The 26,659-nt window shown below is 49.1% G+C and overlaps 1 protein-coding gene across 1 annotated transcript; it reads right to left on the bottom strand.

The window, feature by feature from the left end:
- Positions 1-207: 207 nt before the first annotated feature.
- Positions 208-26,659, bottom strand: LOC125945654 (uncharacterized). Its single transcript, XM_049667862.1, has 6 exons — positions 26,274-26,659; positions 25,665-25,821; positions 16,425-16,546; positions 8,610-8,778; positions 5,699-5,930; positions 208-230 (listed from the first exon to the last, which is right to left on the bottom strand). The coding sequence occupies exons 1-6, from the start codon at positions 26,417-26,419 to the stop codon at positions 208-210; spliced, it is 849 nt and encodes a 282-aa protein (XP_049523819.1). The 5' UTR covers positions 26,420-26,659.

Below are 26,659 nucleotides of genomic sequence, written 5' to 3'. Positions count from 1 at the left end.
GCGCGATTTCCCTACCAGCCATCGAGTGGAATATTGCTGACACGTCGAACTTACGTAACCGCCGGCGTAAGCAACGCTCTCCTCGTGTAGATGACGTCATTTTTGTTTGGTTCGAAGCGGACGGCATTGCCCGCTGCAACAGGCTTTCCCGCTTTAAATGGCTGACGAAAGGCGATGAGCTCGCAGAAAAGGGGAGGGTTTCCTGAGCTAGAGCAGTGCAACTAGATAACCTGCACGGGTAAAAGTTAGGCGGGTAGAAGTTAGGCCTAACACTGCCAGGCGTCGGCAATTGGCCCGCTTATATATCCTTGCTTAGCGTTCGGCGGTCGGCAGAAAATTGTGGCGGCGTGCAACGCAAGGGTATAGAATTGCCGCTAAAACGGATCCTCAGCGAAGAAAAGTTGGCAGAGCGATGTCGTGTACGTGCCGAAAGAGCTCGACAACGTTTTACTGTCACTGCAAAAGTTTTTGATATGAGCAAACAGATCCAACTCTCCCCGGCAGCTACGAGAGGCCAGTGCCAGAGCGATCGGCGTGCCGCCACCTTACATTCATTTCGGAACGGGGCAGTCTCTAGGCTATCCCGGAAAAAAAATATAAAAATCGGTTTTGTTCGGCACTAATGATTCCTTAATATGCGTACACGTTACTGTGACGTGGCGAGTTTTCGTGGTTTTGTAACGTCGCGTGACAGAGTAGCGCAGCGGACGCAGCGAGAAACCTTTGCACCAGTATGCGGAGGGCTGATGGCGAAAAAGGCACAGAATCGGAATTAATTATGTTTCCTTTGTTCGATTTAATTCAAGCCGAATCAGTGTGTACACGTCATGCCAGATTAGGAGTTTTTAGCGGTTTTCCTGACGTCGCGTGACAGACAAACGAAGGGCCCAAAAAGTTTTGACCAATCGTGGAGGACTGATTGCAGAAATGGAATATAAAATTAAGTTTGGAATAGCTTTACGTTATGGCGCACTTTGTTTTTCCTTTTTTTTTTTTCGTATGTGTTACGTACGAGCGAGCCCTTCACATCAAGCCCGAAGTGAAGGCCAGCGAGAGTAAAAAGTGCTCATAGCCGATATAGTATCTCTCTAGACAATCTACCAGGTGTTTCTGTTTATGCGGAACACTTCAAAAAACTGATATCTATAGGCCTCTACCGCTTTTGCTGATAGGCCACTTGGCTATAGGCGGACATTAGCAGTAATAAATATTACAACAATATTTTCTCTAACCTGAATAGGCAACTTATTTTTTATTACTAACTTTATATGGTACATCATACATGTTGTAATCACGAAGTTGAAGCTCAGGAGTAGTAAAGTCACGTCTGGTTAGCAGAAAGCCCAAGGCTAGCACCACGTAAGGTATATAATACGTATATACGTGAACTTCTCAAAACACCTTTGAAGGTGTACTCTGTATATGCCTCAAGTCCTGTGCAAATTGTTGTATGTCCTACTTCTAATTTTTATTAATCATCATCATCATCAGCCTATATTTTATGACCACTGCAGCACGAAGGCCTCTCCCTGCTATCTCCAATTACTTCTGTCTTGCGCTCGCTGATTCCAACTTGCGCCTGAAAATTTCCTAACTTCATCACCGCACCTATAGTTTTCTGCCGTCCGCGACTGCGCTTCCCTTCTCTTGGTATCCATTCTGTAACTCTAATGGTCCACCGGTTATCCATCCTACGCATTACATGGCCTGCCCAGGTCCATTTTTTCCGCTGTCAACTAGAATATCGGCTATCTCCGTTTGCTCTCTGATCCACACCGCTCTCTTCCTATCTCTTGACGTTAAGTCCAACATTTTTCGTTCCATCGCTCTTTGTGCGGTCCTTAACTTGTTCTCGAGCTTCTTTGTTAACCTCCAAGCTTCTGCCCCATATGTTAGCACCGGTAGAATGCAATGATGTACACTTTTCCTTTCAACCACAGTGGTAAGCTCCCAGTCGGGATTTGGTAATGCCTGCCGTATGCACTCCAACCCAATTTTATTCTTCTGTAAGTTTCCTCGTCACGATCAGGGTCTCCTATGAGTAATTGATCTAGATAAACGTACTCCTTTACATACTCTAGAGGCTGACTGGCGATCCTGAATTCTTGTTCCCTTGCCAGGCTATTGAACATTATCTTTGTCTTCTGCATATTCCTCTTCAACCCAATTCTTACACTTTCTCGGTTAAGGTCCTCAATCATTTGTTGTAATTCGTCCCCATTGTTGCTGAATAGGACAATACCATCTGCAAACCGAAGGTTGCTGAGATATTCGCCGTTGATCCGCACTCCTAAGCCTTCCCAGTCTAAGAGCTTGAATACTTCTTCTAAGCATGCAGTGAATAGCATAGGAGAGATTGTGTCTCCTTGCCTGACCACTTTCTTGATAGGTAACTTTCTACTTTTCTTGTGGAGAACCAAGGTGGCTGTGGAATCTTTGTAGATATTTGTCAATATATTCACGTATGCCTCCTGTACTCCTTGATTACGCAATGCCTCTGACTGCTGGTATCTCTACTGAATCAAATGCCTTTTCATAATCTATGAAAGCCATATAGAGAGGTTGATTGTACTTCGCAGATTTCTCGATTACCTGATTGATGACGGATATGATTCATTATAGAATATCCCTTCCTGAAGCCAGCCTATTCTCTTGGTTGAATGAAGTCAAAGGTTGGCCTGATTCTATTGGAACTTATCTTGGTGAATATTTTATACAATACTGAAAGCAAGCTAATGAGTCTATATTTCTTTAATTCTTTAACCTCTTTCGCCTTATGTATAAGTAGAATGTTGGCGTTCTTCCAACTCTCTGGTACACTTGAAGTCATGAGGCATTGCGTATAAAGGACCGCAAGCTTTTCAAGCATGATATTTGCTCCATCTTTGATTAAGTCGACTGTTATTCCGTCTTCTCCAGCCGCTTTTCCCCTGGTCATGTCTTGCAAGGCCCTTCTAACTTCATCGCTAGTTATAGAAGGAGCCTCTGTATCGTGTCCATCACTATACTTCGAATGAAAGTAGCTTGGCTGTACAGGCCAGTATAGAATTCTTCCGCTGCTTTTACTATGTCATCGATATTGCTGATGATACTACCCTGCTTATCTTTCAGTGCATACATCTTGCCTTGTACAATGCCAAGTTTTCTTCTCACTGATTTCATGCTGCGTCCATATTTTACTGCTTCCTCAATCTTTACCACGTTATAATTCCGAATATCCCTTACTTTCTTCTTGTTGACCAGTTTTGACAGTTCAGCGAATTCTATCTTATCTCTCGAGTTTGACACTTTCATGTTTTGCCGTTTCTTTATTAGGTCCTTTGTTACTCGGGAGAGCTTACCTACTGGTTGCCTTGGTGCCTTACCTCCCACTTCATTTTGCTGCTTCTGAGATCAGCATAGTTACGGTTTTATTCATTACCTCTATGTTGTCTTCATCTTCCTGTTCTAAAGCTGCATATTTGTTTGCAAGCACCAGCCTGAATTGGTCTGCTTTTACCCTTACCGCGTCTAGGTTAGTCTGTTTTTTATTGACTAATTTGATTTTTTCTCTTCAAGTTGAGAGAAACCAAAGACCTCGCTAACCTATGCTCACTGCACTTCACCCTACCTTACACTTCTCGTGCATCCTGCACTATGCTGGGATCAGCCCAGAGTGTGAAATCTATTTCATTCCTTGTTTCTCCATTAGGGCTTTTCCAGGTCCACTTCCTGTTGCTGCACTTCCTGAAGAAAGTGTTCATTATTCGGAGCCGATTCTTTTCCGCGAATCCTACCAACATCTCTCCTCTAGCGTTCCTAAAATCGATGCCGTAGTTGCCTAACTGCTTGCTCAACAGCCTGCTTCCCCCCCCCCCCCCTACTTTTGCATTGAAGTCACCCATGACTACAGTATACTGAGTTTGCACCTTTCTCACCGCTAATTCAACATCTTAATAAAACTGTTCTATTTCTTCATCATCGTGACTGGAGGTTGGGGCGTATAGGCTTGTACTACTTTCATTCTATACCTCCTATTCAGCTTTAATTACGACGATTGCTCCCTTCTCATTAATGATGTAGAATTCATCAATGTTGCCCGCTATGTCCTTATGGCCTAGAAATCCTAATCGGAATTTTCGCTCATCTGGAAGGCCTCTGTAGCAAAGGACGTGGCCGATAGTCAGCACTGTATAAGCCTCACCAGTTCTAACCTCACTACGGCCAATAATATCCCAGGCAATGCCTGATAATTCCTCAAATTGCCCTGCTAAACTAGCATCACTCGAGAGGGTGCGCGTGTTGAACGTTGCAAGGTTCAGTTTCCAGTGGCGGCCTGTCCGGACCCAGAGATTCTTAGCACCCTCTGCCGCGTCGCAGGTCTGACCGCCGCCTTGGTCAGGTGCTCCGCAGCCACTGGGCACTGAGGGCCATTGGTTAATTGTAGGAGTCATGAGGGAGGTATTGGCTGAATACTGCACCAGTTCTTGTTCTGGTGAGGGAGTGACTTTGTTGAAGCTTGTTGAATATTTTTATTATTGTTAATCAAATAAGGCTTGTGTATATTGCTAGTACTGTATATCCGTTGTCACAATGCAACATAACCATTTGACTTATAATATTCACAAATCTGGATTCTTGCGTTTCCGATAGTTTGGTTTCTTATTGTTTTTTGTCTTATCAATTTTCTGAGCTATTGAAAAAAAAAACATGTAAATGCCTCCACTAATGCAATGCCTTCGGGTACCCCCTCAAGGCGGAAACAAACGTAATTTCTGCTAAGCAGAATGACTTCACTACTGTCCTACATATACTACGATATCGCGGTTAGAACATATGGCGCAAAATTAGTGATCAATAAAGCAGAAAACATTAGGTAATGAGCAAAATTATCGTCGAAATTTCTTTCTTTTTGCTACTAATGTCCGTTTATAGCCATGTAGCCAATCTGCAAACACGGCAGGGGCAAGCATTTTCCTAAGTGTTTCATACAAAAGCGGCGTAAGTAGACCGACATGAAGAGAGACTCGATGACCACGAGAAGGCGCGTGTGAAACGGTGGTGTTGATGAGAAGCGCTTCCCGTGGGCAGCGCGCGTGCGAAGGGACACACCTGTAGCGCTGCACTGCCGATCCGGGCAGCATTACATGTGTAGCATGCGTTGGAAAATGTGACCCGACTATTACTAACTGAATGAACAAGCGTGGTGTGAGCGCGCACAAACAAACATGAAGAGATCACACTGAATGACTGCAGACAACGACTGTCAAAACGCTGGCAGCAAGCATACGCCGCTGCGGGCGAAGGTACGTGCGGTCTATCGCTTCAACAGGAACTCAGCCGCGAATGCACGGCTCATAAAGGTCAGAGCCGTGTGGAGATAAGAGACGGTGCGGCGAGCGACGAGCGCGGTTGTTGGCAAAAGGAAAGTGCGCCCCCCCCCCCCCCCCCCCCCCGCTTCCTCCGGTGCTGGCTTCCCGCTTCCTTGCTTGCGCGCGGGAAGAAACACCTATGGCTGGTGTAATGTACAATCCGTTGAAAAACAGTCTCCGTCAAAAAGCGGAACGTACGCGTGATAACACGGCGCACTGACGTCATCGAGGCCGCCATGTTCGGGCGGCGTTCCTGAGCATCGCCACGCGAAAGCCTACGATATACCTTAGATCGGGTCGCAGATGCGCATCAACGAAAAAGCGTTGGCATAAACCACTCGCCTCACCAAAAGTCGCAAACCCTTTCCAGCCCGCCGGGTACTGGTATTGCCCACCGGGAGGAATCGGGTGCAGCGCACATTCGTTGTTCCAACTGTAGTTACCGATGGAGGGCTCGTTATTGTCGGGGTACCGAGGCTTCTCGTTGTACTGCTTCAGGGTGAAAGTGATGGCCCTCGGGTACTTGTCCAAGTGGGGCATGTAGGTCCTTAGGAAATACTCGTAATCGTAAGCGTCGAGCTGAGCCAAAGAGAAAAGAGACAAAAAGGGCGAGCGAGTACATAATGCGAACCCTGTAGACAATCTATATATATTCTGCAATGCAAAGAAGTCCATTGATCGGGTCTAGGGATTACCCGAAAACTCGGGTCCAACCCGGCCAGCGGGCCGGGCTCGGGCTGTATGAGCAATTGTCGACTAGGGCTAGGGCCGCCGGTTTGGGCCTAGGAGCTCCGGGTTCGGGTCGGGCTCCACTCGGAGCCCGTAATAGGCCCGGGCATGTTATTTGCAACTCCGCTAGACTGTAGCCCCACGAAAACGTTAGTTCAGTGGCGTCTGTCGGGTTTCTGAGAAACCAGGGGCAGGCGCGCAGGCAACGACGCAGCAGCGTATACACGCACGGTACACGTATCAGTTAATGTCCATTAGCGACGCTATATTCGGCCACTGGCAGAACGGTACCAGTGGTCACCCGTGCCAGCTGTTCGCGCCCTCTCTTTCTTCTTGTTCTGTGGTCAACGTTGCTCCCAGGCGAAGTTTTTTTTTTCATCTTTCGCGACCTTCCGGGCGTTACTGCCGCTGTTTCGCTCGCACGCGCACGGCCGGGCTCGACTGGCGCGCGCGTTCGAGCGAGCGCGCGCGCCAGTCGAGCCCGGCCGTGGCACGCGCCGCTGGGCTTCTTGCAACAACCCCAGGTGGCGCTCGCCTCCGCGCATCCCGGATGGCGCCGCGGCGGCAGCGTCTCACAGTTTGTGCGTAAGGCACGTGCCGTGCTTGCTCTCCTGTGCGACGAAAAATGCAGGTGCTGGGCTGTGATAGTGCAAACATTACAATCGTCCGTAGACTGAAGAGAGCGCTTGGAGCTGGCGTCTCAACAGCGTGCTGGCCACGTACGCAGTAGGAGCACGTAAACGCGCGCCTGCAAAAATGGCTTCACTTAAGCGTGCACTCAGCGTCGAGGATACCCGGGCCCGAAAGAAGCATCGAGCGGAACAGGAGCGTTTTTCGCTACGCAGCCAGACGTGGTGCAGACCGCGAATGTGTATGCTGGCTCGAAGACGTGAGGCAAGTCAACGACGCGTGGCGGCCATGACAGATGAGTGTCGTGAGCACCACGATCGACCCTATAAGCGGCAAGCAGAACAGTTATTGATTGTCGTCAGTCAAAGCAAACGGGATACAAAGCTTCGCTTACGTCGATTCCCACAGCGCATGGGATCCGCACAATTTTCGGGACCTCAGACTCCTATAGATGCGATCGGGATTTGGCGAGAGACAGACGACCCGTCTTCGAATGGAGGTGGCGCGGTGCGTTTGACAGCGACCCGACCCCGCCTGTCAACGAGGGTAAGCGCATTAGCAAAGTGGGAATGACAGCGACGGACGAATTGTGGCAAGAGGTCAGGGAGTCGGAACGAGATGACGTCAACTTACATATATATTTGCATTGCAAATGGAGTTGAAGAGAGGGGGAAACTGTTTGAATTGTGGAAGACTGGCTGCGGCGAAATTTCCTAAACCGTCTTCAGTTGCCCAAGGTATCCTTGATATAGCAGCCAGAAGAGAAATCAACTAAAGTAATTATCAGTACAACTGGTTACCTTTTCCAAGAGCAGGAGATGTGGCTAAAGGCATAGTCGTTAACTATCTTTTGTTGCTGTTTGATTCATGCCGACCTCTCAGCTTTTCTAGTGTGATAAATGTATCCCTCTTTCTCTCTTCGTTGCTGCACAAGAATATATGTAGATTGATTGCATATCAGTCGACATATTCGCTTGCATTGCCTTGTGTGTGATTACTTAATGCAAAAACAAAATTGAAACAAATTTTAAACGAGCTCTTTTATTAATGGAATAAACTGGCAGCAAATATATTCTGGAATATACATCCATTGTGCAACTCGCTCCTGGCTTCCATTTAATTTCTTGCCAATTGTCCAAGCGAGTTGAATAGCCTGTCGTAGTTTTTGCATAATTAGAACAACTAATTAAACTTATACTTTCAAATATACACGGTTCTTGCATAAATACTTGAAACCAACACGGATACCGCAAAATTTTGCAACTTTGGTGGAAGGGTTGTAGAAAAATAAATCGGGTCGCAGAAAAATGCAATCTCTCGGTGCAACTGATGTTATCCTGGAAAAAATTCATTTCGAGTACCTACGTCTTGCAAGCTGACCGGCTACAATTCGTAAACTGCAATATGTGCCTCAAAGTAACTAATTAAAAATAATTCGTGAATTTTGTTAATTAGTTGAATATGTGTTTCGTTTTCTCGCGCTAGTAACGCCCGCCTCTTCAAATAATTCAGCTCGAGGACAAGAATTATGCCATGTGCCACAGGCGATTTTTAAAAATTGCCATATTTGCGGTAGAGTCATAAAGAAATTAGTTTCACATCTGTTTTTATTTCTGGTGCTAGTAATGTCCGCCCCTTCGTATAATCTAGCTCAAGGACACGAAGTATATACTAGCAGCCACAGGCGAGTTTTAAAAATTCCAGAAAGCCTTAAATGATCACCCCGTACGAACCTTGGCGAGTTTCGCACCACGTAATTTTTTTTGCAAGACCTTTCTACACGCGCAGATTTACTTAAACCACAACAAACAAAAAGAAATAAAGTAAATAAATAAATAAATAACACGTTGGACTCGCTAATGCATCTTTCTTCAACCCTCTAGAGGGTTGGGCACTCACCATATTGCAGTGATAGGTCCAACCTGGATACAGTATGTTGGCATAAATTTTCGTCGGCCTGAAGAACACCTGCGGCGTCTTGACGAAGCAGATGTCGCCGTCAACGTAATCGCTGGTCGGATAATGAGTCAGGAAGACGTAGTAGCGCAGATATTTGAGAGGAGGTGAACTGCGTAGACAATGAGTGGCACGTATAGGACAACTTGAAATCGAGCGAAACAGAAAAAAAAGAGAAAGAAAAACTTGGCTGAGGTTTAACTCTTGTAAACCTAGTTATCACGAGCGAAAAGATACTTTTCGCTCGTGATAACTATAGATACATCAATTTGGCTTGGTTTTTCAAAGACTATACACACAGTGTTTCATTAAATTTAGGCTTCATTGCAAATCTGATGGTGTGTGTCTTTGGGTTTCTTGAATGGTGACGGAGACGCTTGCTTGAGATTTCACAGCGTGCCGTCTAGCTTTATCTGCTGGATGATTGGATTCAGCCTGTCGCTCGCGCTGAAACGCACTCTCAGACGACCCAGCGGGCGCGCCATCCACGGCGAGACCATAGAATAAAGAAGAACCAGCTTTGGCGAGACCGAGCGAGCGCTGCTGCGACGCCTCTCCGCAGCGGATCACGTGGTGTGACGTCACACTAGCGCTCCGGCGGCTCAAGGTCGTCGCGACCTTGCGAGACATAGCGTAGTAGAGCTTTCGTGCTAAAAAAAAGAAAGCGCGAGTTTGCGATCTCTCTTTCGAGGAAAATTGGTTCACTCATCGCCATCACGCTAAAAATAAGGCTGTGTGTAAATTGTCTCCAGCACTAACGTTTCTTTCGCGCTTCCGGGCCGAGTGCGTTGCATCACTGGCGAATAAAAATTCACCGAGAAAGCGAAAGCTAACACAGTCGAACCCGGATATAGCGAATCTGGAGGGGAACACAAAAAAGCTCAATATACTATCTGTCATTCGATATATAAAATAAACATTCTATACAAAAATTTTCAAGGGAACTTTACTGCTGTTAGTTATACACAATAATTCGTTATATGTGGGTCCAATATATCCCGGTTCGACTGTAGCGCACTCAGCTAGGGCGCTCAATTGCGGCGTGGTCACCTGTTCACAGATCTTTGCGCAAAGCCCATGCAGTAGCGCTGTAAACGGTCTAGCATTTGGTTATACGTGGTCAATGAAAGTGCGCCGTTAAGTAATAGCTCGCTAAAAATTTGAGGCGCGTATTAGGACCTCGGCGATTAGCTGCCGTGGGTCCGCATTTTGACATGATGATGATTATGTTGACTCTGGCATCTGCTTCAATACAGCCGCAAATACAGTCCTCCGTCAGTTCGAACATCTGGAGCGCATCTGTGTACACGTGACTCTTCCAAATAAGCCACTGGCCCTCGTTCAGGCTGAAATTTTGCACGGTGCATGCAAGTGCTCGGCGACATAAAAACGCGATACTCGCAGCACAAGGCTGTCGGCGCTTTTTGCATCGATGTATTTATTCTTCGTGCTTCAGACATTTTTGTGGCGTTTTTTATGCGATAGCATCAAATGATTCATTGAGCGAGAAAGCCGGCGTCTGTAGCAGCGAAACGGCACCTATATTCCCATTGGCTGTGACGTCACGTCACGAGCGCGCCTCGACGGAGCCGAGCGGGTGAAGCGGAACACCTTCTGTCGCGATAGCGCGCAAGGTGTTACATGAGGGGAGAGGGCATCGCCACGTCATTCTCACTCTCGGAAGCCGGCGCGCGGTCCGTACCTCTCTCTCTCTCTCTCACCCACTGGGCTTATAGGTGCTGTGGCCGCTGCTGCTTCCTCGGTCTCTCGTCACGCAGAACGTCGGTGGTATGCGGCGTTGGCACCGCAGGCTGCTGCTGCTTGCTGGCTCGAGCAGTAGATCGATACCGCTATGGATTCTGAAGCATCTGTCTACATCATCGGCGGCTGCAGCCTAGGCAGTCGCGAAACGTGGCCGTCCGCGCCAGTATACCGCAGACGGGAGCTCAAGAACGCTATGCTCGCTGCAATCGACCCCAACCTGCCGCCACCAACCCTAAGTCTTCGCGTTGCGACGCGAAGACTACAGGCCCGACCTCTACTTGTCCTACGAGGAAGACATCGTGATCACCGAAGAAGACATCGTCAGCTTGACTCTCCAACAGACATTAGCGAAAGCACTGCGTGAAAATAAATGCAGATGATTTCTCAGCAGTATGGCCCAGCTGATTCCTGTCTACAATCAACATGCCAACGTAGAAACTGTAAAAAAAAGTCGCAGTTTCGACCGAAAGGCGAAGCATCAATTGCGGTAGCAAATTAGTAGAGAGCTATTCGGAGTAGGGATAGTAATTTTATCGGCTGCATAAACTTGGACACATGCGCTTACTAACTGAATTAACAGGCGTGGTGTCAGCGCGCACAAGCAAACCTGAATAGATCACACTGAATGACCGCAGACAACGACTGTCAAAACGCTTGCAGCAATCGCAGCCGCCGCAGCGGGCAAGGTTCGTGCGGTCTATCGCTTCAAAGGAAACTTAGCGGTGGATGCACAGCGCATACAAAGGTCAGAGCCGTGTGGAGATAAGAGACCGTGCGGGCGACGGCCACAGCCGGACAAAGTAGGAACAGAGTTGTTGGCAGTGTAGAAGCTGCGCCCCCCCCCCTCCCTCCCGCGCTGCCTTCTCGCTTTCTTGCTTTCGCGTGGGAGATTGAGTGGCAAGTTCCCCTTACGCCCGATTGCAAGATACGCCTTTGGTGCCGGAGCACAGCGTCACCCCGCCTCCCTCCCTCCCATACCCCCACGGCCTTTCGCGCGAAGGTCGCGTTTGCTTTCGGCCGTGCGTTCGCTCTCCGTGATAGCGCGCGCGTTCCCCGCGCGCTTTCGCTCGCGCATACGGCGCGCGGCGACGATTTTATCGCCCGTGGAATCTATACGGAACCTCACGGCGACGCCGACGGCAGAAATCCGGTTGAAGTGTCCATATAATTGCTATCGCAATAAAGGTAACCCGCACCGCATGGGTGTAGATACTGTGCGCGAAACCTACTATGACAGGAAGCGGCGCTACTCCCTTTATCATTGTTAACGAGCGGTACTCACTCTTGCCGACGTACCAAGGCTGATGCCCTCTCTTTGAAGGTTAGCTATACAACGCTGGCGGATGAGCTAATTTCAGTATCCTCGAGGAAAGCCGTACATAAATCTCGAAGTGCTGGAAACACGTACGGACTGTTGCAGCAGCGGCCGCGAACTTGGCCCCACATATTCACTACATTCCTTAATATGCCGGTCACTATTTTTGCAGCCAATTACTGCACACGTCCTCAATCCACATGATTCAAACCAGCATGAATTGAGCACAGTGCGTTAGCGAAAACTCAGTTGCATTTCCGACGGCTGATCGCACAGAAGCAAGGTATAGAAGCGGTAATGGTTTCGTATTCGTGCGCTGTCACTCGAGGCAACGTATGGCGCGCCGCCGTAAGCGGCCATCTCGTTTCTCTAGAACAAACCTGCTCCGCGAAAAGGGTCAATACAGGAACCTCGCTGAGAAATTTGACGTCAATCCGACTATTATTTGGCGTGTTTTTACTCTTTGCGCCGTCGGCCATCTGTGGTACCACTCCTTACGGAGAATAACGCCGGCTCTTCTGCCTCATGGAACATATAGTGCTTTCTAATTGGGTGGCGGTAAAATGAAAAAAAAAAGTCAGGGGCCCTTAGGTATTCCTACGTGGATGAATGCAAAAGCATTGAGACGGCCTCGTTCGCGTGCTCGCGTGGACGGGCGTCCAAAGGAGCCCGGCGTCGCTACTGACTGAGAAGTCGAAGCTGTCGCACCGACTGGCAGTCGCACCGACTGCCAGTCGCTCCGCAGCCAGTCGCACCGACTGGCAGTGCCGCAACGCGCGGCGATATATTCAGACCGGCCACCGGCACAGTCTGTATGTGACCACGTGACTTTTTGTACCATCTCCGGCCACGCCACTGGATTTGCCACTCCATGAGCCATATAATGCTTCCGCATTAATATACCGCAGCAGAAGAAGCAATTCAGTGTACAAAGTAACATATAGATTTCGCGTGTACATGCAGGCAGGCGACGAAATCAATTACGCCGTTGGTCCGCTTTTCTGTATAACATAACCATATGCGGACCAGCTCTCTCGAAGGAGTACTGAGAGCTATATCGTTTTTAAATGCGAAGCATTTCTTGGCGAACATTTGCCATTTTGACAGTATCTATCTATCTATCTATCTATCTATCTATCTATCTATCTATCTATCTATCTATCTATCTATCTATCTATCTATCTAGCCGCCTACGTCTTTGTGCTCTCATGGTCGTTTCGTTAACTTGGTATGTACCAAAATTTGCATAGTATGACGAGAGAGTATGACGAACATAAATGCTAGGTCATTAGATGAATCCCATGACATGCGTGTCATGTAGGTCATGGAAGAGCCGCCTGCGTCTTGGTGGCCTCATGGTCGTTTCGTTCACTTGGTAGGTGCCAAAATTGGCACAGTAACACACGAGTGTATGACGAACATAAATGATAGGTCATGACATGAATGACATGCGTGTCATGTAGGTCAAGACAATGACTCAGCGAAAATAGATTAACACTGAAAAACCACTGAAATGGGTTCTGACGTGGTATACTAAGTGAAGGAAACACTAAAGGATGATGGTAGAAGTCATGAGTCATGAACATGACAGCAAAAATGACAATGACTCAGCGGAAAAAAGAAGATTAGCACAAAAACCACTGAAATGGTTTCTGCCGTGCGTACTAAGGGAAAGGAACACTAAAGGATGGCGGTAGAAATCATAGTCATGAGCATGACTCAGCAAAATGACAATGACTCAGCGAAAAAACATTAACACTCAAAAACCAATGGAATAGGTTCGGCTGTGATACCAAGTGAAGGAAAAGGCTAAATGTTGATTTAGTCATCAGCATGACTAAGGCGTTCGCATTAATGTCTCTTAGGTGTAGCTAAATGGACTCCTGAGGACTGATGACATGAATGCCATGACATGCGTGTCATGTAGGTCATGAAACAGCCGCCTACGTCTGGGTGCTTTCATGGTCCTCGGCTTCGTGAATGGAGCCTACGCTTATTTTACGTGTGCTCATGGTCCTGTGCAGCGTCCACGTATAAAGCTGGCTTGCTGCAAAGGCGGCGGCCGAATGCCTCGGCCCGAGCCTTCCTCCTGCCGACATTGTTTTCTCCCATGTTTTAGATGCTAGAGCATCTTATGCTCGGAGCAGTGTCCGTTCTGCGGCGTCCGCACCCAAACTGCGCATGCGCAACTATCCCTCATTATCCTCTCCTACTCAGGTGCGCGCTCTCCTCCTCCCCTCTCCGCCGCAGGTACGGCATAGCAATTCATTCTATATAACTCTCTCTCTCTCCCTCTCTCTCTAAGGGTACGCCGGTAGGCGGCGCAAGTGTCGCGGCGCAGTATAAAGCGCGCGTTCGCTGTGCTTCCGTCATTCTCTCTCTGTGAAACGATGTGCGAAACGCCATGAATAACGTCAACTTCGGCGCTAGTTGCAGCGGCAGCGCCACCGCCGCGGAGCAGAGGAAGGCTCGGGAAGCCGAACGTAAACGTCAGGGTCGGCAAGTGGACCCCGAACTTCGGGCCAGGGAAGCCGAACGCTCAGCGTCGGCTTCCCGGTCAACGTCGGCAGGAAACTTCTACGGAAGCAACACGGGCTCGGCACGCCGAAGTGGAACGTCAGCGTTATCAAGCCGACCCCAAACTCCGGGCTCGGAAAGTCGAAGCGCAACGGCAGCGTCGAGTGGCAGCTCCCGAAGCGACGAGGCAACGCGAGTCTGTGGCCAGAGCAGCAACACCTTCGAGGCCATTGCAACGCCCGGGCTTCGACGGTGTCGACGCGCGGTTCACGTACGATCTCTAAATAAAGACGCAACAACCCCGCACAAACGTCCCCTCTCTCCTCAATACATTCTCCTCTAACTTTCATTGGGTTGTGTTGCCAAGTGAAACGAAACGGAAACTCGATGCGCACCCCCCGCGATGCTTTCGCATCCCACCATGGTTGCCCGTAGGGTGAAATGATGTGATTTTTGGGAAGGGGGAATGATAATTTTATTCCTGATGCTGTTGGGAATACGGATTCTATCCGTCATGCCGGCAATGAGGCGGAGATTCATGGCTTCTAGAATTTTGTGTCCTTGAGCAGAACATGTGAGGCGTCCACAGTGCCTCAATGCCTTGTGTGCTTCAATGATTTCTTCTATAGTGTTATGCACTCCGAGGCGTAGGAGACGCAGGCTACTGGGGCCTTTAGGGATTCCCAGTGCCGTTTTGTAGACGGTCCTGATCATGGTGTTGAGTATTTTCAGGTCCGATTTTCGGAGGCAGAGATATGGGCACGTGTAGGCCAGCCTTCCAATGAAAAAGGCTTGTACTAGTCTGCATGCCTCATTTTCTTTCACTCCCTGGTTCCGATTTGTCACCCTTCTGAGCATATTAGTTCGTAGCTCGCTTAAGGTTACTGCATTCTGGGCCTTTTCTTGGATGTAGAAACCGACTACTCGGATGGTTGGTATACGATTAAAGCCCCTAAATGTAAAAGTAGCGCCAACCACTTCCCTCCTCCTCCGTTCCACTGTCCCGCTCGGCGCAGCCAGCGCAATCTCGACAGTGGCGCCGCCAGTGTCGACCCTGCTGTAGCGGACGACGGCTAACGCGCTACCAGAGGAAATCCGCGGAAAGCGTAAGGCTTCGTTCGAGCCCTGCGAAGCAGTTTATGAGGCGAGATAATGCAGTTTTGGAAACAGCAACGCGACGATGCGCGACGGCACAGTACCAAGTGTGCAGCAAGCTTTTGCGCTCGCCGGATGGCAAAAAAAAAAAAAAAAAAAAAAAAAAGCATTTTGTCCTCGCCTTGTCGGTTGCGGAAACTGAGGGCGCAGCAGCAGCCCGCCATCACAATGAAGTTCTTGTCCCTAACACCTTTGATTCGTTTGCGCGTACAGCACTTTCGTCGCACAGGTCCGAGAATGGCGGTCGGAGCACGCTGGAAAAAAAAAAAAAAGACATATGGAAAAGCGCGACGCGTGCTTCCACGTGACACGGATTGGCCAATGGAGGCTGGGGCGACAGGAGACGGCGAAGAGGAAACGCCGGGGCGAGCGCGGAGGCGGCAAGATCAAAGAATGGCGCTACTTTTGGAAGATTCAGGGACTTTAGGTATACGATTGGTACCTGCGCGTCGTCGATTATAATTTTATACTTGTCTATGGTTCAGTCTTCCTTCTGGACACATTGTATCATCCAGGGGCGCGCGAAGTCCCTCCTACTTTTGTGTGGCCTCCGAGACTGCACCTGAGGCGTGCCGGAGATTATTCCCTCGTTGCCGATACGCTTGTTCGTGGCCGCGTTCTCCGAGACGAGAGAACGTTTTTTTTTTTTTTTTTTTTTAGCGTTTGCCGATTTCTGCTACGTTTTTCTGCCCTTTATATCTTGAAAACTGCTAATAAAAAGAAGAAGAAAAAAAGACGTGTTCGTGGCCTAGCGGACACAGGATCGAGCTGCTGTGCTCGGGGACTCGGGTTCAAAACCGACCAGTACAGAAGTTGTTCCAAGTCCTTCTTTCTATTAGAAAGACGGAGTAAGTAAAAAGACTAGAAACGCGATACAAAACGCAAATTGGAGGTAGTAAAGAATAGGAATACGCCAATCTCAATAAACAATGACTATAATCGAAAATTACATATATGTCAGTAATCCTTTAAAGAATATACGGGAAGCATGAATGCGTGCTTCTTACTTGATTTCATTTAGGGGGTTGTCGTACATATTAATTCCGTGCAGGGTTTTGTTGTCGAATATTGAGGAGACCAGGTTGAAGCCGACACGCTGACCTTTGCTTTCGTGGTATTCCTGAAATGACTGCAGACCAGAAATAAGAAAAAATCAGGCAGCTCATGTTACTGAAGCTTGTAACGGATATCATCATATTATAGTTTTATCTCGTCCGTCAACATGTCGCAGTTAATAGGGCTCTTGAAAGTTTGGGTAACAGCGCAAACAGACGACCACAAGAAGGGAGACACGTACACACAAGCGCCGTCTCCCTTCTTGTGGTCGTCTGTTTGCGCTGTTACCCAGTTTCAAGATGTACCAACTCGCCCAAAAAGAAGTATTGATGAAGTGCATTTCTTATACAGTGGGCCCTTCTTTCTGTGTTTCACCTAACAGCGCTTGTGTGTACGTGTCTCCCTTCTTGTGGTCGTCTGTTTGCGCTGTTATACCCAAAGTTTCAAGATGTACCAACTCACCCAAAAAGAAGTATTGTTGATAATAGGACTCTGCTCCACTTCTTTAAGGCGACCATCTTTGCTGTACAGTTATTTCACTCCGGTTTCTACTCCGGCGGCTGCTGTTTCATGAAAGCTATCTGCGATGTGAACAAAGTGCATGCGCCGAGTGCCGGTAGCTTCGTATGCGCTGTGCTTTCGCCGTTTAGTTGGCGTTGAAGCGAGACACATGCACGGAGGTCAATTCGCTCGCTGCTGCAGCCGCGCATCCTCACTCCAGCGTTTTGACAGCGAGTTTCCGCGGTCATCGAGTGACGTGTGTTCATAAACTGTGCGTGTGTGACGCCGTGCTTGTTAATTTAGTTAGTAAGCGAATGTTTTCAACTTTATACTGCCGATAAAGGTACTATCCTTACTTCGCATAGCTGCATCTACTAATTCGCTATGGCAATCGATGATTCGCCTTTCGGGCGAAACTGCGACTTTTTTTTTTTTTTTCGTCTCACCAATCACCATGGTACAACCATGGTGGCACAGATAGTCGTCACATCCGTCGAATGAAGCGCAGGAAATACGCGCATCGTTATGACGCTGTTGGCGCCGCTTAGCGAGATTTCTCGGCAGTGCCCCAGGACATACCTTTATGAAGGGACATTAAAGCGAGAAATTATTTCACCTACATTAATAAATTGTCCTTCTGCAATATCAAGAGGAAACAAAAAACACTCTTACCGCGAGAAGAGTAATTGGTAAGCCAGAATAAAGCCCCTCCATACGCGTTTTCGCCGACCAGGTTAAGTACCGCCAACCTACCCTCCTCCTCCACGCTCCTCCCTCGCTCACCCCCTCAGTTTCCGGCGTCAAGCGGAACTTACGTAGTCCCAGCTTCCGTGTTTAACGGAAGCGACGTCACTGCTGCGGAGAGGTGCGAGCGTGCAACAAGCGAAAATTCAGGAACCGGAAATCTCGGAAGTAGAAAAACCGGAAACGGAAACACCAGAAGCGGAACTGGTTTGAGCGACGAATCAGGGAACAGCGGCGCACATGAAAGGTTCGCGCTACTATAGTGCCTGGAATATAATAGTATATTCCAGGCAATATAGCGCTACTTAGCAAAAGCGGCGGTGGCGCGTGGATGGAGGGGCTTTAAGCCAGAAGAGGTGTAAACACGAAATACGGGTGGCGACGTCGTCCACTTTCCCGCAACGTCTCGCCGTGACGTCATCAATTTGGATAACGTAGGTACAGCACAACAATTTTTGGAAGGAAACAAAGAGACAGGAAAGAAAGCGTTCTTTTCTGCCTATTTGTTTCCTACAAAAAAAAGGGGGGCAAGTTTGCACTCGATCGTGCAAAGCTTAGGCACAGCGAAACTGTCGATCCTCAAGGCTTACTGACTGCTACTGCTAGTTATTAACTTGGTTTCTGCTAGGTCTTAACCTTGTTTAACTTAACTATGCATGTAGGAAGGCATTCTCGAGCGATCATTTTCGGAGGTACCTTCCTTTTCGCGACATTTCGCGTGACTAGCGCTGGGCGCGTCGGCGCCCACGAGCGACAGCGTTCCTGGCATGCCACAAACGCAGGCAGGCTAACCAAGGTTGGTACAGTGCCAAGAACGCTGTTGCTTGCCGACGTCGAACGCGTTGGCGACATTTCGCGTGACAAGCGTCGGAAGCGTCGGCGCCTACGAGCGACAGCGTTCCTGGCATGCCACAAACGCAGGCAGGCTAACCAAGGTTGGCACAGTGCCAAGAACGCTGTTGCTTGCCGACGCCGAACGCGTTGGAGGCTAGCCGCTCGATATCAATCGGCCAGCTTCGCTGTGTCTTGAGCTTTGCTCGGCCTAGTGCAAGCTTTCGCCTTTTTTTTTTCTCCTGGCTCAGCGCGCCGCGGAGAGGAGGGAGGCGGGGGTCGGGAAGGGAGGGAGCTGGCGAGGAGGAGACTGCGAGCGCATGCACCGCGCCGCCCTCCTCCGCCCTCCTGGCTGCCATAGCTACGGCGCGGCAGTTTCTTGATACGAACCACAAATTACGGCTGACAGCTTCGCTGTTAAAATTGTTGCGCTGTACCTACGTTATTCAGTATGAACCAACTCGCCCAAATCAAGATGTTGTCATCAATTTCGATGGCGTCTGCCAGGGCCTGTACTCTTATCTCGCAAGTCGCTTGCAGCGCTGTGGAAGCTGCAAAACTACTTAGCCAGTGCGAAGGCCGAATGCCCCTCGAGATGTGTTCATCCGCGCCGCATCGTCTGCTCAGCGGCTGCGGAATTGGCGATACACCGACGCGAATGCTCAAAGGTCCTAACATATCACGTTATCTCTGTAACGTATCATGTACCAAGCGAAAACTCTCAAATCCTGCCATTAATCAGACAGTTACGCCGGGAACTATAATCCGCTGCGCAAAGATATTGCACGCGTACGCCTCGTACCTTCGGCAGCGCTGCAAACGACTTCCGAGATGGAGTATAGTTAATTGTTTATCGGTAAAAATTGACTACATAGTGTTCTAAAGCAGTCGAGAATTTAACCTGCCGTCTCGGAAGCATTTAATGAGACAACGCGGTCCAAATACTAAAACATGCGTTGAAATCTGTGACGTCACCCTGACGTACCGGCCTTGAGGATTCGACGCGAAATAAAGAATTACTCCATCTCCCGCTAAAGGGAACCATATGTGTGGATGGGAAACAGCAGGGAGAAGGTTAGTTTGAGCGGGAGATTGTTTCGCGGCAGCGGCCCGAGCGCTCATCGCGGCGCTGCACAGGAGAGAGAATGAGGCGCGCGCGCTCCGTCATTTTCATACCGCGGAACTACCGTGGCGCCCCCAGCGGAGTATGCAGTTGTCGCACCACCTGTCGTGCGCGCCGCTCCGGATTCCTAGAGGAGAGAAAGGGGGGAGCGTAGGAGAGAGGGGGGAGCGGACGCACATGCGCTGTGGGGGTGTGGCACGCGGGCGCCGCTCCGTGCAGGATTCCTAGAGGAGAGAAAGGGGGGAGCGTAGGAGAGGAGAGAGGGGGAGGGGACGCGCATGCGCTGTGGGGGTGTGGGACGCGGGAGCGACGGACAGAGTCGCCGGCAAGAAATGCTTCGCATTTAAAAAATTAAACATTAGCCCTAATTGTCTATTTTAATAATCAACCTAATATTGCGAAATCAACAATACAGCTTTCAAACAATACTTTTCAGTATGCACTGGTCATTTTGCAAGCTTTAGCTACAATCTATTTTACTACAAACTACAAGCTACAAACTGTTTTTTTATCGCTTTAACGGAATATTGGGTTATCCGTGACACAGGCGTAAACAGTCAATTTGGCTGTGACGTCACATGTGAGACAAGTATTGCATTCAGCTACCATGGGAGGGATGGGCAATAATTACATGGACTGGTCTAACCATCTGGCTTGAGGCTCCAGACGTCGTTGTGGTATTGTATCTTGTTTTACTTTTTATCTTCCTAAACTTCCGAGAAATCATCGTTTTGATAAACCCCGAAATACAATAAGTATCTGCGCAAATGCGTAATTGATGCGAAATGTTGCATTTCTGTCAGAATATTTTTGTTGATAAGAATAAATGCACGCGATCGATTTAAAGATAATCACGGAATGACACTACTTTCGTCAAGTTCGTGTTGAAAGTTTCTTAATTAGAAATAACGGCCACAGTTTCATTTTTGAATTTCGTGCCAGAATCACAGGGCCGGAACGTAAGTGTGACGTCAGAGATTGCAGAATATCCTCCCCCCTCCCCCGCAAGTTTCACCCGTTGTCGTTCAGTAAAGGTTCTTGAAACTTGACGAGTTCAGTCTCCGGCTCTTTTAGAATACAACGCATTCTATGTTTATCTAAGAATACTGTTACGCGAATTGGTCGAGTCAATTAGACGAGCAACTATTAACAGAATATATTTACAACAGCGGTTGCAGCGTTGACCGGTTGGATTCACAGCGCGAGCCCAGTTCGTTCTTTCTCCCCTTTTCTGGAGTGATGGCACCCGCGCGCCTCTTTCGAACAACCAAATACAACACGCGTGTAGCATAATGGCCCGGCGGCAGAAGCGACGTCCCGGAGCGTCTAAATGTCATCACTGGGAGGGTGATACAGCTTCAGTCGTGTAACGTGCACGATATCACTGGACTGGGAAGCAGATAGGGCGTCAGGGGCGATCTCGTAGGTGACGGGAGTCACGGCACGAAGCACTCGGTATGGGCCTGTGTAGCGAGACAGCAGTTTTTCTGACAGGCCGACCTGACGCGACGGAGACCACAGAAGCACCAAAGAACCAGGCGGGAAGTGCACGTCTCAGTGTCGCCGGTCGTACAAACGCCTTTGACTCTCTTGGGAGTTCAGAAGGCGGTCACGGGCAATTTCCCTTGCGTGGGCAGCGCGGGCGATGGCGTCAAGTGCATATTCACTGGTAGGTGCCGAGTGAACAGGGAGGGTTGTGTTCAGGGGCGTTGCTGGTTCTCGGTCGAACAGAAGGAAAAATGATGAATAACCGGCTGTGTCGTGGCGCGAGGAATTATAAGTAAACGTGACAAACGGTAGAGCGACGTCCCAGTCAATGTTGTCTGAAGAGACATACTTCGCGAGCATGTCTATGAGAGTGCGATTGAGACGCTTCGTGAAGACATTTGTTTGCGGATCGTATGACGTACGTGGATAGCTTGTGCCTCGTTGCACAGGACTGCAGGATGTCTGCGATAACTTTTGATAGGAATGTCCGGCCACGGTATCAGAAGTTGTCGTGGAGCTCCATGTAATAAAACCACCTCGCGTAGAAGAAAATCGGCGACATCTGTGGCGCAGCTTGTAGGAAGCACTCGGGTGATGGCGTAGCGCGTGGTGTATTCCGTGGCCACACCGATCCACCGATCCACCAAGAAGTTGATAGAGGGAAAGGGCCAAGTAAGTCCAAGCGAACCCGAAAGAATGGCTCCGCGGGAATGTTGAGTGGTTGAAGGAACCCGGCAGGGAGCGTCGATTGTGTCTTGCGTCGCTGTCATTTCTCACACGCTGCAACGTATCTTCGAACGGAGCCAGCAAGCCTTGGCCAAAAGAAGCGTTGGCGGATCTGGTCGTATGTACGTGACACACCGAGGTGGTCGGAAGTGGGGAGGCCGTGAATTTGGTGGAGAACAGCTGAGCAAAGGTGTTTAGGGATCACAAGGAATAATGCTGGGCCGTCGGGGTGAACGTTGTGGTGGTAGAGTACGCCATCTTGGAGTATGAATACGCGAAGGGAACTGTCAGCAAGTTTACGATTCCAGGCGGTCAATGATGATACGCAAGGACGGGTCACGGCGCTGCTCGTCGGCAACGTGGAGAAGTGGAAACACAGAGAGAACGCAGGCGTCGGTGTCAGTATCAGAGGTCGGGTCTTCGATTGGGTAGCGAGAGAGGCAGTCTGCATCCTGATGTTGGCGTCACGACTTATAAGTCACTGTGTAGGGATATTCTTGTAGTCGGAGGGCCCAACGACCGAGCCGGCCAGTAGGATCCTTGAGCGACGAAAGCCAACAGAGCGCATGATGGTCTGTGATTACTGAGAAGGGCTTGCCATGTAAATATGGGCGGAACTTTGAAACAGCCCAGACGAGAGCAAGACATACGCGCTCGGTAATCGAATAGTTGCGCTCTGCAGTTGTCAGGAGGCGGCTAGCGTAGGCTATATATAACACGGTCGTGACCATGTTGGCGTTGCGCTAAGACAGCGCCAATCCCATAACCACTGGCATCGGTTCGGACCTATCTCTGTAGGTGCGGACGGGTCAAAGTTGGCCAAGACAGGTGGATTGGTAATAATCGTGATAATTAAGGCGTGAAAATGCGGCAGCCTGAGGGGAACTCCACGTAAAAAGCACGTCTTTCTTCAGAAGTTCAGTGAGCGGTCGAACGAATTGCTGCGAAATCTTTCACTAACCGTCTGAAATAAGAACAGAGCTGACAGACTGAGGTACAGGAAAAGCCGTTACTGCTCGAACCTTCTCCTGGTCGGGTTGTACGCCGGAAGCATCGACGAGATGGCCTAGCACTGTAATCTGTTGGCGCGCGAAGTGGCACTTCGATTAGTTTAATTGGAGCCCAGCCTTGCGGAAAACGTCAAGGATAGCTGCGACGCGCTCAAGGTGCGTCTCAAATGTAGGAGAAAACACAAGGACGTCGTTGAGGTAACAAAGGCAAGTCGACCATTTGAAACCTTGAAGCAGAGAGTCCATCATCCGTTCGAACGTGGCGGGGGCATTGCATAGACCGAACGGCATAACCTTGAATTGGTAGAGGCCATCTGGACTGACGAAAGCGACCTTTTCTTGGTCTTGCTCATCTACGGAAATCTGCCAATAACCAGATCGAAGGTCTATGGACGAAAAGTATTTGGCACCGTGAAGACAATTAAGAGCGTCGTCGATTCGTGGTAAAGGGTAAACGTCCTTTTTAGTGATTCGGTTTAAGTGGCGGTAATCAACGCAGAAGCGCCACGTGCCATCTTTCTTTTTGACGAGCACGGCCGGCGACGCCCAAGGACTCGACGAGGGCTCAACAATGCCTTTCGCGAGCATCTTGTGTACTTATTGCTGAGTAACTTGCCGCTCTGCCGTGGACACGCGATACGGTCGGCGGTGAATGGGAACAGCATCGCCAGTGTTTATCCGATGCTTAACAAGGGTCGTCTGACCAAGTGGTCGATTGTCAGTGTCAAATGCCGGCCTGCCACAAAGGAACCGTGACGTCAGGATCGCAGCGCCACTCGAGGGACTTCGCAGCGGATGGAAAGTTTCCAGTCCATACCAGTCCTTTGGAAGTGCTCCAGAACACTTCCAACCGAGGCACAGGATGAGCTGTCGTGGTACTTGCTTGTACCAGTTCACTACCCGCTGTCGCAGATAAAGAACTTCGAGGGATTGAACCAACTTTTCCTCAAGTACAACACGGCAGTACTCTCAAGCGCTTCGGTGGAACGGCTCTTCAACGTTGCGAACGAAGTACTAACGAAAAAATCCGCAGCCATTCCCCTGTCGAGAAAATGGGGGAAAGCGAAGCTTGTGGCAAGACGACGCTGTCGCAGGCGTTCCGCTTCTTTTGCTCTGTAGACTCACGGTCGGTGGCTCTTCGCTGACGTTTGGCCTATACATCGCTCTCCCGCAACTTGAGGTCCGTGGCTCTTCGCTGACGTTTCGCCTCGGCTTCGGAAGTCCTCACGCTAAAATCGTCACGTCGACGACGAGCCCTTTCCCGAGCGATCTCGCGGCGCCGTCGCTCAAACGCAGCCTGTTCCTCGGCGGAACGCACCATGCGCGGGCCTTCCCATCCGGACGCTGAAACTGATCTGAGGCGAGGGAAGCCCGGCGGAGCGCGCGCCAAGCCCCTTTCCTCCCCCCCCCCCCCCCACCCGTGACACGCCAAACGACCCCGATTGGTCGAGCGCGTCACGTGATCTGCGCCGGCACAGCTTTCCCCGCACCCGCTCTAGTCTGAGAGCGGAGCTCAAATGTGCGGCCCCGGTATGAGCCACACGTGATTTCTTTCTTTAGTTCTTTCTTTCTTTCTTCCTTTTGTTTACTTCCTTCCTTCCTTTCATTCTTGTCCCTGGCTCATACGCGTATATCTAATGCAGGTATGCGCCACGCGTGATTTTATTATCGTTAATCGTGACGTAACTGACGAGCATGTGATGTTGATTTATGACGTATCAGTCACGTCGGTCATACATTCGTACCCTTCCATGCCAATTTTGGTATATGCCAAGCGAACGAGACGCGAGTTTTCGACACGTTTTCGATAGGGTTTTACCGCGACACCACCACCACCACCCCCGCCGCCAACACTTGTGAGTCAATACAAGCTTCGCTTGAAAAACGGGTTCGTCTGTCAAGCACCTACATCGAGATGCAACTCTTGCTGAGTTCAAACAAGGAACTTAACTACGTTGCGAATATGTATTCTGGACATTTCTTTTTCCCACTCGTACTGCAATATTGAATTAGCATTCATTAAACGCCTATACCTATTGTTTCTTTCGATGTGGTTTCTTGTGCAATAAATTTAATTATATTGGTGCATGTAACTTTCTATTTGCACATCTGAAGCACAGTATTCTGACTGCGCCTTTGAAGACCGAAGTGGAAAGTACCATATGTTTTGCACTTGTAATAGGACGAGCACCAAAGTTTCAGTTAGACATCTCTGGAATATGTCCGGTGCTCCCTGAAAAAAAATTCTCATGTAGGAGCGTCTCTTTGGATTCTTTTATTTCCAGATAATCTGTCGCCGGCGATGTTCAAATTCGTATAACATACGTAGTTCGATGCGAGTTTTAAATTGCTCATTTCGCCTCAGGATTATCTGGCACTATATTTTAATGAAATAATCATAAAATGTAACGTTTAATGCAACGACGCGTTCCAATGTTCGAAGTGTAACTGGAACGCGTTCCTTTAGCATTAAGGGAACTTGTAACGGGAACTCGTTTCAATATTGGGAAGGAACGAGGAACGAGCTTTCGTTCCCGTTTTAGAGGAACGAGCACTGGGCGTGTATAGCATGGTGGAGGTATAATTTATTTTCTCTCTTGTTTCTTCGAAAGAACACTCATGCGCGCGCACACACTCAAACAACAACAACTTCGCAGCATTGCGTGGCTGACATCATGCGAATAAGGACACGTTATCAATCCACGAATATAGTGAAAACAAGCGTATACGTCGCCTGAACAGGCATTCGGGGTGGAAACGCGGCTTACCTCTATCATGAAGAAGGCGACGGAAAAAGATCGATGGAACCTGTCTTGGCAGTCGAGCATGGCGTAGTTGTTGGCTTTGTGATCTTCGAGATAGTCAAGATACCGATACAGAGTCTCATTTTGCTTTAACAACAAGTTGTTCATGTCCGTGTAGTTGCTGCCGAGAGAAAAATAGAACGCATAAGAAATATATTCTCAATTTATTCCACTATGCCGCTAGTTTGCGAGTATAGGACCTAGCAGAACCTTCGTAAGTATTTCAAGGGGGACAGAGAGCCGCTTAGTATATGAATCGAGATATAAGATCCCCGCTGACGGAAAGATCGTGTCTCGTACAGAGGGAAACAAAAGCTGCCTTCCTCATTAATTGACGATATTTTATTTTTTAATTATTCACAACAAATCGCGAAAGAAGAGTTACTGTGTTTGGCTCGGCAGCATGTGCAATAACTCTACGCGAGCTCCGTCAGCGGTCGGCGCACCGTGCGGGAACCCCAAATTGCAAAAAAATGTTACCGTGTGGCCCCCGAGATTCGCGCAGGCTGCAATCTCGGAGGCTACGGTGGGGGCGCGCCTAGTGGAGATAAGTGGGGGGCGGACGATACGTACTAGAAAGAAATGCCGACGCCGTACTGAGTCCGGTTGGTGTGCGCCTTGGAGTAATCGAGGAAGTCGATCAGGTTCTTCGTCATGGGTTTCCCGACCACGTTCTTGAAGTAGAGGTAGAGCGTGTCGAAGTAGATCACCTCGCACATGCCGTCCGGTGGGAACACAAACACCGTTAAATCCACATCGTCCGACAGGGTGCACAGGAAAGGTGCGTAATCCAGCACCTTCTCTGCATGATGGAGACAGTGCACAGGTGCAATCAGATGGTTTGTGCCCGTCGGGTGCCGGTTTGTCGCTCTCGCCGTTTAAGGAAAAGTGGAGTCGGAGAAAAAAAAAGAGGTTTAGCTTAGAACCGAAGCAGCAGAGTCCTAAGGACTCTGGTAGAT

This window comes from Dermacentor silvarum, chromosome 5, assembly GCF_013339745.2.
Source record: "Dermacentor silvarum isolate Dsil-2018 chromosome 5, BIME_Dsil_1.4, whole genome shotgun sequence".
In the NCBI taxonomy this organism is placed as follows: domain Eukaryota; kingdom Metazoa; phylum Arthropoda; class Arachnida; order Ixodida; family Ixodidae; genus Dermacentor; species Dermacentor silvarum.
Note: the sequence above shows the minus strand (reverse complement) of the source record. Positions and strands in the feature narration are given on the sequence as shown.